This window comes from Syzygium oleosum, unplaced genomic scaffold (genome assembly GCF_021117445.2).
Source record: "Syzygium oleosum isolate NSW1041296 unplaced genomic scaffold, Sole_v2.1 Sole_v2.51, whole genome shotgun sequence".
In the NCBI taxonomy this organism is placed as follows: Eukaryota; Viridiplantae; Streptophyta; class Magnoliopsida; order Myrtales; family Myrtaceae; genus Syzygium; species Syzygium oleosum.
Window position 1 is genome coordinate 404,147 of NW_026607535.1, and position 14,737 is coordinate 418,883.

Genomic DNA, 14,737 nt, shown 5'->3' on the forward strand with positions numbered 1-14,737 from the left:
AGGAAGACGCCATCTGCTGTTAGATTAAGGATTCGCATCAAGGAACATTAGTCGAAGTACAGAATCCACACCCGCATGATTCTTACATGTTTTTATCTGTTTCTCATCATTTGGTTGATAAACAGAGCTAGGTGGGAATATTTTCAGCCAAGGATCGCAACAAAGAATGTGATTTGAGTTGACAGGAGTCGTACTGGGTCACATGATTTTGGTATTGATGGTATTCATGTTAGCTGGCCTCTCACTTTTGGTTTCATGTTGATGTGGAGGCAAACTGTCATCATTCCTACTTTTTTCTTTTTGTTTTGCTTTATCACCTTATGGAACTTTAAGGCCAGACACTGAATTGACACCGCGAGATACCTTTTTAGCTTTTACTGTACCAGTTTCAATTACAAGGAAATAGGAGAGGCAAAAGGTTCTGTTCCGTGAAATAGGAGATGGTCTAGAGTGCGATGAATAATCCATTTCAAAGCTTTGAACTGAACAGGGAGAGATTAGCGATCTTCAGTCAAGGCTGGAGATTGTCCCTTTAGGAAGCATGCATGATTGATGATTTTGCGACACGTTACGCGAGATCACTACCAACTCATTTATACATTTATGAGCTTGACTGAGTCGACAAAGTATGGTTTTATTGTGCTTAAATACCTTGATATCTTTTCTTCATGTGTATTCGAAATGTTTGTTGTCCTAGGATAAAGGGTCTTTTTATCCGCTCTGACACACGTCAACGATCAAATGCATGTGTTTCGCCTTGAGTACTGTGTTAAATGTGAAAAGGGGCCAGTGAAATGAAGTTGGAAGCGTGATTCAATTAAATCGATATCGATTTAACTTGTCTTTCCTAAAATCATGAAATGGTTTGGAAGTCGATCGGAGTCTATTTCGCAGTGAAATATTTCTCATGGCTTGATTGCGTGGGGGTAGGTGGTGCAATATTTCTCATCTGATGCACCCCTCTTGGTCATGAGCTTTCACTATCATTTTTGAAGTTAGAGGGGTGTACTAAAATTTGATAGAGACCCTTTTGTCCATCAGGGAAGTATTCCTATCTTGATAGAATCTGAATTGCCTTTTCCTCGAATGAGTGTGCTCGATAATAAGAGGCGTTTGGTCAAAGATTGAACCTACTTGTATTCCATTGATTGTTCTTCCTCTAAGCGCTTTTTCTCTCTTCCTTTTTTTGTAATTGGTAAGTATCTCTCACATGTTAGGAATGTAAAAACATTGCATGATAATAATAATGACCCGGCCACGCCTCCGCCGCAAATCGAGATTGCCACCATGAGACACCGCTCCTCTCTCTCTCTCTCTCTCTCTCTCTCTCTCTCTCTCTCTCTCTCTCTCTCTCTCTCTCTCTCTCTCTCTCTCTCTCTCTCTCTCTGTGTTCAAGATGACCAAGCCAAATGCAGCTCGCTCCGTCGAAGCATAGCAAGATTTGGCTCCACCACTCTTCGGCGACGAGGCAGATCTCGCTTACTCTTTGACGGTACTTGCTTCGGGCTAGCCTCAATTGGCCTTCGTTGAAAAGACAAAAGACGATAGAGCCACCGGGTCGATTGTGATTAGTGCTGGCCTCGTCGCAAGAACATAGAAACAAAGTCATAGGAGAGAAAGCATAGAGCAGACACTGCCAGCAGAGGAGACAGTTCTGTGGACGGTGCGGCAATGGATGGTAGGAGTTCACACGATGCAAAGACGATGTCATTTTTGTCTAATACGTTCGCAAGCATCATGTGGCAATTTTCCCCTCGACCTAGTTTATGTATACAGCATAGTCAAACAATTCTGATCCGACCATCGTACTTTCAAAGTGATTTCGGTCAGACCGCTCCTTCAACCATTAAGTAAAAAAGCGACGGAAAGCTAAATGCGGCAAGTTAACGAGGGCATACGCCAACATGAGCTCAATTCCCTTAAGAAGCAATAATGTTAAATCGGATATCGGTTTTGGCCTGAGCTTTTTTTTTGTCTCATAAAATAACACGAACTTTAGTCAGATCCCAATTTTAGCCCGAACTCTCTTTTTCATAAAAAAAAACACCAACTTTTAGGTTGGATCCTAATTCTGACCTAAACCTTTTTATCATAAAAAGCACCAATTGTCAATCGTTATCCAAATCTAAACCCCGTCAAGTTTCCGTCCATTGATGGATCTTTAATAACATCATTAGATGGAAATTTGATGGAGGCTAGATCCAAATACCAAGTAAAAGTTTGTGCTTTTTACGAGACGAAAAATCAAATATTAAGTTGGTGCTTTTCTATGAGTCATAAAATATGAGCAAAAATTGGAATCTGACCTACGGTTAGAGTTATTTCATGAAATAATAAAGAAAGTTCCTGTCGAAATTGAGACTAGATCTTGAAATCGATGATTTTTAAGAGAATTGAGGCCGCCGACCTGATAGTTACATGCTTGGAAGTGACAGATACAACACCATTTCTCTGTTGTTTTTATTCAACGGGCAGTTCTCGGAGTGACATAATGTAAAGTGACAACTACGTCCTCTGGAAGTAGACAGACAAACTAAAACTAAACGAAGTTTAGTTACCCCAAACTCGAGAAAGTTACTTAACCACAGTACGTTTTATCTTCATGTGGCTCTAATCTATAGCAGGCGAATCCATACATAATTATGAGGATGATACAGGGGGCATCTTTTGCAAAAGATCTCTTTTCACACAGCATGATTAGAAACCCTTTTAGTCAAATATCGACTGTTGCATCATCGCATTAATGTCCTCCACCAATTTTTCCACAGCATCGCAGACGGGTCCTTTCTTGCTTTAAAAATCATCCCTCTTTGCTATATGCCTTTGCACTTTCCTTTTCTCGAGGATCTGAGAAACCCTTTGACAGCTACAAGCCAAAACTGCAGTGCTTTTGAACAACATCGTTCATCTTTCCATTTCCCTCTTCGTTGCCAAAGTATACCCCATGATTTACCCTCCTGCTTTCTCCTACTATAGTAAAAGAAGTTATTCAATTGGGTAAAGCACTAGACGATTTGAATAATACCCAGAAAATAATAAGAAAGAGCGAACGTGACGCATGCCAAGCAGAGTGGTTTGCATTTCTTTAGCTCATCATGACCAATATATTTTAGCTGTCCTAGCTTGAAGTCTCACCCACACACACAAATGGAAATTTTTAATTAGCAGATGGCAAAGTTCACAACCTTTTCTCTGGAATCATGCACACAAGAGAAGAACATAACGTAACATATAATTTTTATTATCTTTGAGCTCTCATGATTTCTCATCACAAATGCCTTTATCTGATTCAAGAAATCTGCTAACCCACTCTAAATTCAACGGACTCTCGTTAGAGAAATCGAAGAACTCGTCCACATCGAAATCGACGCTCGTCTTTGACTCTTCGCCTCCGTTGGACGAACTCTCCTCTCTCGCTTCCACACTCACCCTTTCGGTTTCCCTCCTTCTCTGAGCTTCCTTGCCTTCTCTTTCAGGCGCTTCGCTTTGCGGCTCCTTCTGCTTTATTTTCTTGCTCAAATGAGAGTTCCAGTAATTCTTTATCTCATTATCTGTTCGACCGGGTAATCTTCCAGCAATCAAGGACCACCTGAATTTTTTCAACCCAAAAAGAGGGAAAAAAAATCAGACCACCCATGCTAGGCAAACTGTGAAACAAAATGAATGACTTATCAAGAAAGCAATCAACATATGCTAAATGCGAACCTGTTCCCTAATAGTTTGTGAAGCCTTAGTATCAAGTCATCCTCTTGGTCGGTGATGTTGCCTCTCTTGATGTTGGGTCTTAGATAATTCAACCATCTCAACCTGCAACTCTTCCCGCATCTACTGAGACCTGGAAAAGAGAGAAAAAAACAAAAGAACCATATTTTTTAAGATGTACACAGAATATAATATACTTCAAAATGTTCTTTTTATCTTCTCAAAGCCAACTAAAAAACATGGATAAAAGTATCAAAAAAGATCACCTGCTGTAGCTGCAATTGTCTTCCACCTTTTTGCACCATGAACTGCAATAACCTCAGCAAGTTTTCTATCTTCTTCAGGTGTCCATGCTCCTTTACTATATTCCTTTGCAGCTGATGATTTCTCCATGGAAGAGAGAGAGAGAGTTGAAAGGCCTTGGAGAGAGGATGGGTGTTCTGAATTGTTACTTGAGGACGATCTCTCTATATCTAAGAGGGTTTTGTGTTGTTGGGTCCCTGTGTCGCCTACCCTTCTTGGTGGAAGAGAAAAATAATCAAGTACCACTTGTATATGTACGCATATAGAACAGATCATATAGATACTGCAAAAAAGAAAAGTTTTAATATTTATGGGACTTTATGATTGAGCAATCGAGAGTGCCATAAAGTTTGAACCCTACTACTACTGCCACAACCAAATACATGCTAATCCAAAGGCTGCTAAAAGGAAAAGAAATTATTTCTTAATCACTGAGTGCGGGTACACCTGCTTTTAATTACATGCCAAAAAGAAAAAAAAAAGTTGTATATTGTAAGAAAATCAGACATCTTTGGACCATTTTATGGACAATAGAACAAAATCAATATAGTGCGAAATCTGCAAGAGATATGGTGGATTAAAGTGAAACTCGATGTAAGTTTCATAGATTCTTGGTGCGCAATGGTTTGATCAAGGAGAACGGGTCTAAAAATACTTTATTGAAAAAGTTAATCACGAAAGGAAACGAAAAGAAAGAAGAAAATGACAAAGGCATAATGGAGGGCAAAAGTGTAGACATCACATGGCAAAAAGTTATTACCTTCGAGGGTTGCCTTTGAGAGAGTCTAGGGATTTACATAGAGGTCAAAGTTGAGGAACATAAAATTTATTTTTTGCCGTTTTGCATGTGCAATTTATTATCAATATTTATGGCTCGAAATCTCATGCTAAAAGGGGTTATAACAAGGGGCATGCACATATATAACGGTAATAATATATATCAGATTTTGCTGGCAACACTGCAATAGCTTTGAATAATTATAAGAGCTTTTCAGAGCCCCGAAAAACAAACAATTAAAAATAGTTTCCCCCTGGTGAAAGGCATGAAGAATTTCTATCATTGGTGCCACGTCTATACAGCAGTAGACTCGGACCACGTGAGGCTCTTCTAGATTAGTACAGTTCGTATATTTAATTCAAATAATTAGATGAAATATGGACAGTTTGTAATTAATTAAATTGAGAGACAAAGTTGCAATTATCAGCTTTCTATTATACTATACCTCGCTGTCAGTGGCAGCGGCTCCTTGGTCTATGGACCCTTATGCGAATTGTTCGTTGTGGAGCGTAATTTGTCCTTCATTTTGTGGATTCAATTTGCGGGTAGAAGTCGTTGATAAGGAAAGTGGCAGTAAAAGCCAAAAACATGCCTAAAATAAATGAAGCATTAGGTGAAAACGGGGAAAGTACCACTCTTCGATCGAGGAAAGCAAAAGACAAACTGACTTACGAAATCGCAGATGGAGTTGTTCCAAGATTGCATCTCCCTTGGAGTGCTTTAGTCTAAAGAATTGGAGGGATCACCTAATCAATTTTTTCATGCGAAAGTACTTCCAATTGTCTGTTAATAGACATTGTCGAGGAAGAGAATCCTTTCAATCGCGAATGCAGCATATCAAACGAAATTATTATTATGAAGTGGGAAACTCAAGATGGGTCTTAAGAAAAAAAAAACCCTAGTGAGAGATAAGCAAACTTAGTCAAAACATCATTGGACAAATTTTAGTTTTGGGGTTGAATTTTATCACGACGAAAGAGAGTCGTGAGAAACGGGCGAAGCAAAGTGGCCGTCCCTAACATTGATGTGTTGAAATAGCAAAGAAAGGGAGAAGGACAAGGTTGTATGACTGATTGGTCTCGCACGTGAGTACGAAAATGACGAAGAAAGTCGCGATTTGATGTTAATTGATACTAATTCGGATGTGTTAACAACGCGTGGGGACATAAAATATATTATATTTTTAGATATTCGCTTTCACCTAAAGTAACTTGGACGTGTATATACATGATGGTCTCAAGTGACGGTCAATTTGTCTCTCTTGTCCCGATTTTCAACGCTAGAGCTAAAAAAAGCATTTTCGGTTTACACTCATTATTTTGGGTTTACATCTTTATGTTTTTCGAAAATTATTTTGTAAATCAACATCGGTACTTTCAAATTCAAACCCGCACAGGGAGATGTAGTCACGACAGTTTGTGGGAATTTAAATTTTTCTCGCCTAGTACTCAAAAAGAGTTTAATTGAAATTAAAAATATCCGTAATTGTCAACGATAGTGTTCGGTTATATATAAAATAAAGATGCACCAGCATAATTACATGCACATTTGTATAAGCTTAGCATGCATGACCAATACGAGGTCCAAAGTTCACTGAAGTCCAGTCCCTACCTTCACTTTCTTAAGCACAAATGATTGTCCCTATTCTTTCTTTTTTTTATTTCTCTTTGTGAAAATTTATGAGTCAAAAGAGCTCATATTGTATTGAGAACAGATATAATTTGCATATAATAATTTATATGGTATAAGAACCACGTACACACAGAATAATATACTTCGTATGTTAATTAATTTTCTAAGAGGCAATAATGAAGCATGACTCACGTGTATATGGACCCTTTTGTCAAAGTCTTTTGATGTGATTGTGGGACAAACCGGAACTCCAACGAAAGTCTATGTCTATACAGAATACATCGACGGTGAATCTTTCTTGTATCGTGTGCCTCCTTAGGTTTCTAAACCGGCAAATGCCCGTTGCTCCCTTTGACACATGTACGTACACTTCATTGCAAATAAGAAGTTGGACTTTTTCATCTTGCTGATATCAACTTTTTGGAATTACATTCACATTCAGTCTGCGATTTACACATGTAAAACGACGCAATTACAAAAATAAATCATAAAAATATTATAGTTATGTCAATTCAGTCTTAAACCTTTTAACAATTTGCCGATTTAATCCTTCCGGCCAAAATTGATCGGAAATCGCGGACGTTGACACTGGCCGTCTCTTTTTTCTTTTCTTTCTTTTTTTTTCCTGCTTCCTCCGCGACCAGCGTGGGTCGCCCTCCCCAGAGGCTGGTGAGGTTGGCCCTTGCCAGATATCGGTGAGGGTCACCCTCGCCGGTCGACGACTATGGCCGATCGCCTAGGCACGGCGACCAAAAGAGGAGGAAGAAAAAAAAGAAAGAAAAGAAGAGAAATAATAAATAATTCATAAAAGAAATGACAAAAATTATCCAGATCAGTGTCTGCTATGCGTCCACATAAGCAATTTTCGCTCAAAATTAATCGAAATGACTAAATTAATAAATTGTCAAAAAATTTATGACTAAATTAATCAAATTAAAAGGTTTAGAACTGAATTGGCATAAATATAATAAAGTTTAATACTTTTTTTTTCTAATTTTTCCCATGTGAAACACTACTCACAACTAAATAAAAGCATGCCAAACAATAATTCTCACATTGAATTTGGTGACACGGCAATTTCCTGGAAAACAAAATGTGCTCCTTCCTTTTAGACACCACTGACGTGTAAGCTCCTAAAACTGTCGGTGCTCCCGTGACTATCCACCAATTCCTACTTGTAAAGTGCAAAGAGACATTATAATGAATTCACCCAATTGACGATAGAAATTTGTTCCATGAGATTTACATCAAATGTCATGGATTTCTAAAAAATCTCTGAGATAAAAATGGCTGTACAACGATTTTCCAATGAGTACGTTACGTTGAAATGCGTAGGGATCTTAAACAAAATCGTATTAGCATGGGGAACCTCAACAGAAAGGTGAAGATATTCTTGCCTCTGCTGCAACTTGATTTTCAGCACACCCCTCCCAATTTGGTATCTGCAATTCGAGCCTTTCTTCACTTGCATTGTAGCTTCGCGTGCGGGCAAGCATTACTGTGGATAGAACCCTTCAATGGGTTCAGCTTCTAGTTAGTTGGAAAGCATTTAAATCTGAAAGTGAGGCGATTAGAAAAGTCCTCGTGATTACGGGCACTCCTGCAAATCGATAACCGTTGGATCACGAAGGAACAAATCTCAATCCTTCATTGAAAAATCTCGAAGTGCTTGTGAGACACAACTTGACGGGTGGATCGGTTCCTCAAGAGACCGTGGAGATTGACCAAAATTACCGGGTAAGTTTCCTTGAAGTTAGGGTAATTGATTGTGACATTAGGAAAAGAAAACCTAGGGTCCATTCCTCTTTTTTCTTTTCTTTTTTTCCTTAAACTAGTTTGCATTTATTTAAATTTTGAAAAACTTTAAAATTCTTTTATGTTAGGGTTAACTTGGTGCGTAGTTAGATAACATGTTAGCATCACGTGCCCACCAAGGCAGTGATTTTACTAGCAAAGTGCCTAGATTTGGTTAAAGTGTATTAATTGCAAACAAATGAAACCCCGGAAGATCGATCTTATGAAATTGAAGCGTATCGATCTAATTATAAATCCCGTGAAGATTTTTTTACCACCACTTGAAATTTACCAATTTGAGCTACAAACATGTGGCTCCCACTGTATATTTACAAAACCATATTGTATATTAGCCACGACAAAAGATAATTATAGGTATATTGTCCCGCAGCTCTCCTTTTCATGCATTTGATATATATTTAAAAAAATGAAAATAAAGCAAAAAAAGCATCTAGCTGGGACTAGGAAAAAAAAAACATACTTTGCTCTCTCTCTCTCTCTCATGATTATATTTTGTCTCATTTTTAATCTCCGTACTTGCTAAGTTGCACGACTTTATTCATAACGCGCGTGTTGTTCCCACCCCCCCAATTTTGTGGTTGCAATTCAGTGATGTGATTGGCACATGAGAAGGGCAAAAGTGAAATACAATGTTGCTCGTTGACTTCGTTATTATTTGACATCAGAACGTAGACAAAACTCAAGACGATCGTGCCCGTGCCTGCCTAGTATGCTTTCTTTCCTCATTATACAAAAAGGGATCGAGTATGGACACGAATACATTTCTGAATTTTGATAAATGAAGTCTTTCCGATTTATAATTTATATTCATTAAGGTGTAGTACAAACTTAATGTTTCTGTTAGTTCGTTATTTAACATGAATCGGCCAATTTGTTGTTGATACAATTGACCATATGATTAATCTAATAGGTCGAAAGTTACAGACTCACTTTATTCTCGCATTATATTCATGTGATTCGGAACGACATTGGTCTTTTAGGACGCCTCCGAAACTCTTACAGAGACTCAAAGATATTCACGTCATTTTACAGCATTGGCAAATCAAGGGACCCGTTGTGGCGCTCGCTCTTTTAAGCCTAAACACTTTTTTAAGTACGCGATTCACTAAGGTTTTCCCAAAAGAAAGTTACACATTTGAATGAACTAAAAAATGAATTGTCCCCCGCACTCCTAAATCGGGTTAACTTTAAGTCGAGGGACAATTCTGGCCCGAACTTTTTTTTGTCTCGTAAAAAAGCACAAACTTTCACTTAAATCCCAAATATGGCCCTTATTGACTTAAAACCATTGATTTTCCAACTTGACTATTTCACCTTAGTAATAAATCCACGTGACTTGCTGACTGGATTTAAAGCATTATTCATTGTCTTATTCTCTCGAACCACGACTTGAAGAATAACGGTGAAACCTGTTTGTCTCCTTCACTTCACCAAGCAAGTCAAAAATATCTCCAGATTGAATCTTTATGGCCAAACTTCGTCGTTTTGTCGTAATCAAGCTGTAGACCACCGCCCGTCGACGACGCCATGGAAGAGATTCGTCGGCTCACCACCATAACTTTTTTCTCAAACAATGGTAACTCGGCAGAAAGTCAATGGGGGCCAAATTTGGGATTTAAATTAAAGTTGGTACTTTTTACGAGACAAAAAAAGTTCGGAGGGATTGTCCTCGACCTAAAGTTGGTGCTTTTTATGGGACAAAAAAAGTTCGGCTGAATTGTCCATCGACCTAAAGTTGGTGCTTTTTTATGGAACAAAAAAAAGTTCGGGCCAGAATTGTTCATCGACCTAAAGTTAGTGCTTTTTTTTGGAATTAACCCCTCCTAAACCTATGAGAGTCTGACAATTTATGAGTATCTAGCCCCTTCATGCATTCTTGCACATGTCGTTCCACTTAGCTTTGGCAAAATAAGTTCTATATGAAAAACTGATTAAAGAGAAGATGATTGCTGAATACTAATGATAATTTTGCGCAAATAATAATGCTTTTTTCCTAGTACTCCTACGTGCGATAACTTGTTCCGGAGGTCTACTGTTATTGCATGTTTTAACTTCTGAGAATTGGGCAACGCATTGCATTCTTACAGCATCAGGAATGCAAGAAAGGGAAAAAAGAGAAAGAAGATTCGACGTCTCTCGTGGGCTGAGCTGAATCGATCTGCGAAGAAAGAAAGTCTTGAATCGCCTTATGCCTCCTCATCATGTGAGGGCGTCTCTAGTCTTCTGCACATTATCATGCAGACAAAAGTCTGTCCTTTTTGCACTTTTATTATCATCTTTCGTTTTCCTTTCTCCTTTTTTATCTCTATGCCCGATTGCCACGCCTGGAAAATCTTTCGTTCTCTTCTCTTTGCCTTTACTAGAATGCCATTTATCAATATTTGCAAATTTGTCTCTCCTTTTGCGGTTCTTTCTCAGCCAGATTTCTAACAACAGACAGGTCAATCGTGCAGAAAATAGTAGGAAAAGGAATGAGAAAGTGGCGCCTTTGCTGATCAAGGCAGCACCAGATTGAACATTTACAGATCAAAAATTTTGATCCGCACTGACTTCAAACAACAGTAGATTGAACTTATCGAAAGTATATGGAAATCAACAGTTGTGGTTTATTAGATTCATGAAGAGTTTTGTGGATTCATGAGCATGATCCTTTCGAAGCATTGTCATCCTCCGATAGAAGGAACTCGTTTGGCCAGTCGAGATTTAGAGGGGTCCTCATGGAGAAATCGAAGAGATCATCCACATCGAAGCTGGTGATAGCTTCTAAGTGCTCTTTACTACTCTCTGATGTTTTCTTCTCTTCTAATTCTCTTACTTGTTTAGTCTCGTCCTTTTCGCTCGAAGCTTGACTAATCTGCTTCTCCTTTCGGTTATTAATTTTCTTGCCCAAATGAGAATTCCAGTAGTTCTTGATCTCGTTATCTGTCCGACCCGGCAATCTCCCCGCAATCAAAGACCACCTATACACGCAAGACAAAAAGAATTCAAGTTATCAACAACAGGTTCTCAACAGGCTTTCTTTTTGTAATATGGGGAAAAAACAAAACCAAACCTATTTCCGAGGAGCTTGTGAAGCCTAAGTATCAAATCCTCTTCCTGGTCTGAAATATTGCCTCTCTTTATGTTGGGCCTCAGATAATTCATCCATCTTAGCCTGCAACTCTTGCCACTCCTATTCAAGCCTGAAGAAGATGGCAAGCTTTTCTCATCATCATGTCGAGAGAGAGAGAGAGAGAGAGAGAGAGAGAGAGAGAGAGAGAGTTACCAGCTTTAGCTGCAATGGCCTTCCATCTTCTAGCGCCGCTTACTGCAACGACCTCAGCTAGTTTTCTGTCTTCCTCCGCAATCCATGCTTCCTTGTTAATCTTCTTGATCCTACCCTCCATTTCTGAGAGAGAGAGAGAGAGAGAGAGAGAGAGAGAGAGAGAGAGAGAGAGAGAGAGGGTCGAAAGCCTGAGTAATCTCCCACTCCCAGTGATGAAGTGAGTTTTGGCTATATTGAATTCCTCTATTATAAAGAGGCCATTTTTACGGGACTCTATGATTGAGCAATGAAGGCACGTCATGAAAGGCTGCTATATAAAGAAGCATTTTGCCTAATTTTGAGTGCCCACCTCGGGATATACTTTCTAATTTCTTCTAGCAAAAACTGTGAAGCCAGAGTCTAAGGCAATAAGAATAGATTTAATACCATGAAAAATCCGAAATTGATATTAATTTTTTAATCATAAAAAATTCTAAACTAGTATATTTATGACAAATTTACCCTTCATTAGTTTTCATTAAATTGGATTAATATCACGAAAAACCCCAAACCAGTACATCTGTGATAAACAGAGGGTAAAACCCAAAATCGATATACCCGTCAACTGTCACGTGTCATTAACTCAGCAATTTGACACTAAAATTTAACAGAAACTAACGAATGACAAATTTATCACGGGAATGCGGGCCTGAGGTTTTTTGTGATCAAAAAGTTATTTTTGCATAAACTTATCACATGTGTATCAGTTTGAGATTTTTTTGTGATATTAACCCATATGAATAATAGTTTGTCACGTATTTCTACACCGATATAATTAAGTTCATCCCATGTTGACTAACCGAGAGTATCAATAAACTTGATACTTTGAAATGACTCGATAAATTCTAGTGTATTCAAAAGATCGAGTCATTTCGTAATTACAAATCAGTCGATTCTTTTTCCCCTACGACCCTAGTTACGATAAATTCTTCGACCTTATATATATTCAAGAAAATTACGGATGCTCATCTTGTTTTACTTCTGCTGGGTATTAATTACACCATTAGTCACTCTCCCTCTTGATGCCAACAACGATTTCAAAGTAGACTAATCATTGCGGAAGGAAAGATATAATCTGCACATGTATATATACATTAATTTTGTTCAGGTAAAAGCATTGATGATGGGTTTCTACCTAATCATTCTAGAATATACATCAAATCGTCCAATGCGGGATTTGCAAGTGACTCATGTTTGTGCGACCAACGTACAAATCATTCCCACCTTTTTCATTAATTTTCTATTGTCCAATAAACATGTGTGTCTTGACGAATCATGTGCGAGGACAAAAGAGGGTGAAAGCTCAATGGGAGCTTAGGTCACAAATCTTTGATTTTATTAAGGGTTAGGTGAAAAGGGTGCTGTATTCTCTGAAACGTAGACCAGGAAAACATTGACAATTGACAGGCGAATTCGCTAACGTGGCCTCAACAATCTCATTCCTCATGGATTCATTACTTTGTAATGGCACGGCGTGTAGGATCTCCCTGCACTAAATAAGATAACTTTGATTAGTTTCACTGATAAAATGTCGCTCTCTTTTTCAATTAGAACAGTTCACTGAATCACATGCAAATATGCATGCATGGGCTGGGTACAAAGGGAAAGCGGGGAGGGAATGATTAAGTGGAGTAATTAACAAAAGGAATTTGATAAGAGGACAAAGTTTAAGGACAAGATGTCAAGGACAAACGAAGAAAGCCAAAGATTTGTTTAAATTAAATGTTTACACTTTATATAGTACGCTGCTTTCTGCAAAGGGCTCTCCCCACTTGCCATGGTGCTGAAGTAGACGTATGAATCATATAAATATGAACCTTTTCTTCCTTTCTTTTATGAAGAATGAGCATTAACTTCATGAACCTGATCTTAGATAACTATAGTAGAACATCGACTTTACGGACCGTAGCGATGGCATTTGGGGGGATTTATAAACGAAGCTATCGCTATTGCTGTATTGCTAAAAAGTTGTGCATGATTACATTGGAGGATCAGATATTTTTAGGTCTCGAAAGGGATCAAAGAGGACCTCTTCTTGATCATGACCCACGTCCAAGTAAAAAGAAAGGTGAAAGTGACTTTGTGATCTCTAGTGAGGACCCAGCAAGAGATATGAGTTCTGTATACTAACCACAAAAAATCAAGAGGATGTGTGTTATTATGCAGAAGGGACAATTCTGTGAGATAAAAAGTGAGCAGTATGAATGATGCAGGAATCCTTCTAGTTTCAATCAAGAGACGGAAACTATTGTTGCGGATAGGAGATGTGCCCAACTATGTATTGAGTCAAAAATTTCAAATGAGAAAATCGGTGCTAAAATTATTGAATATCATAAAAATCAGTACAATCTCTAGTTTGTTACTTATTTTACAAGTAACTCCTCACACAAATTCGAAACTCTTCGGGGCTCTGAAGCTTGAAATTCGATAGATATGGACTGAAAGACGAGCATGAAAGCATAATTAGACGAAACTTCAATATACGTCGATGAAGACGGCGAGGTTCGGCAGTGTGATCCGATGAGACTTTGGTATATGGCGACGAGGACGAGAACGCATTAGAAGCGTGATCCAATGAAACTTCGACATAGGCCGACGAAGGCAACGAGGCTTGGAAGTTTGATCCGACGACGAAGCTCCAATATGTGTCGACAATGACGAAGGGGTGAAGCTTGAACAGATGAGACTTCGTTGCTCTTCGTGTTTCACGATCTCCATGTTCTTGAAGCTTTTCGTTCTTGCTTTTCGAAAGGCAAGAACTTTAGTATATGTGGAGAGCTTTGATGCTTCTTAGAATCTCTTTTGAAACGTGTATTCTCACTCCTATGAACGTGCATTCTTATTTGTAAGGACTTCGCGAGGATGTTTAAAAAGGAAATCCTACTTCGAAAGATCCCGAAATCATATCCACGTTTTATTAACGAAGATATCCTGCAATGCCATCTTCCAATTATATTCCTAGAAGTTTATCTCGGAAGATACCAACATATTGTCGAGGTTTAAAATACATACCCGGAATATATCACGATAGAAACATCATCTGTAAATGGGATACTTTTTTCTTTCAACATTGTTCATGTCAACAGGAGAACTGTGTTACGTAATTTACAAGGAAAATCGATATGAAGTGGGGTAGTAAATGACTAGAGCAACTTTACAAGTTACAATTTGAGCTCCAAGTTCGAGCCAAATTCAAGTAAATT

General features: G+C 38.4%; 2 protein-coding genes across 2 annotated transcripts; both read right to left on the minus strand.

The window, feature by feature from the left end:
- Positions 1 to 3,220: 3,220 nt before the first annotated feature.
- Positions 3,221 to 4,230, minus strand: LOC115689580 (transcription factor MYB23-like). The gene is made up of 3 exons (XM_030615668.2): positions 3,969 to 4,230; positions 3,706 to 3,835; positions 3,221 to 3,589 (listed from the first exon to the last, which is right to left on the minus strand). The coding sequence occupies exons 1-3, from the start codon at positions 4,093 to 4,095 to the stop codon at positions 3,256 to 3,258; spliced, it is 591 nt and encodes a 196-aa protein (XP_030471528.1). The 5' UTR covers positions 4,096 to 4,230; the 3' UTR covers positions 3,221 to 3,255.
- A 6,487-nt stretch (positions 4,231 to 10,717) lies between these two features.
- Positions 10,718 to 11,673, minus strand: LOC115689581 (transcription factor MYB4-like). Its single transcript, XM_030615669.2, has 3 exons — positions 11,496 to 11,673; positions 11,283 to 11,412; positions 10,718 to 11,190 (listed from the first exon to the last, which is right to left on the minus strand). Exons 1-3 carry the CDS (start codon positions 11,614 to 11,616, stop codon positions 10,866 to 10,868), a joined length of 576 nt encoding a protein of 191 aa, XP_030471529.1. The 5' UTR covers positions 11,617 to 11,673; the 3' UTR covers positions 10,718 to 10,865.
- Positions 11,674 to 14,737: the final 3,064 nt, after the last annotated feature.

Bases quoted from the DNA above. Each gene is read 5' to 3' on its own strand.
- LOC115689580 (XM_030615668.2), bottom strand. From the start codon at position 4,095: ATGGAGAAATCATCAGCTGCAAAGGAATATAGTAAAGGAGCATGGACA. The intron at 3,836-3,968 runs GTGATCTTTTTT...TCTCTTTTCCAG, and splicing joins GACAATTGCAGCTACAGCAG to GTCTCAGTAGATGCGGGAAG. The intron at 3,590-3,705 runs GTTCGCATTTAG...GAAAAAATTCAG, and splicing joins CACAAACTATTAGGGAACAG to GTGGTCCTTGATTGCTGGAA.
- LOC115689581 (XM_030615669.2), bottom strand. From the start codon at position 11,616: ATGGAGGGTAGGATCAAGAAGATTAACAAGGAAGCATGGATTGCGGAG. The intron at 11,413-11,495 runs GTAACTCTCTCT...CATCTTCTTCAG, and splicing joins GGCCATTGCAGCTAAAGCTG to GCTTGAATAGGAGTGGCAAG. The intron at 11,191-11,282 runs GTTTGGTTTTGT...TTGCGTGTATAG, and splicing joins CACAAGCTCCTCGGAAATAG to GTGGTCTTTGATTGCGGGGA.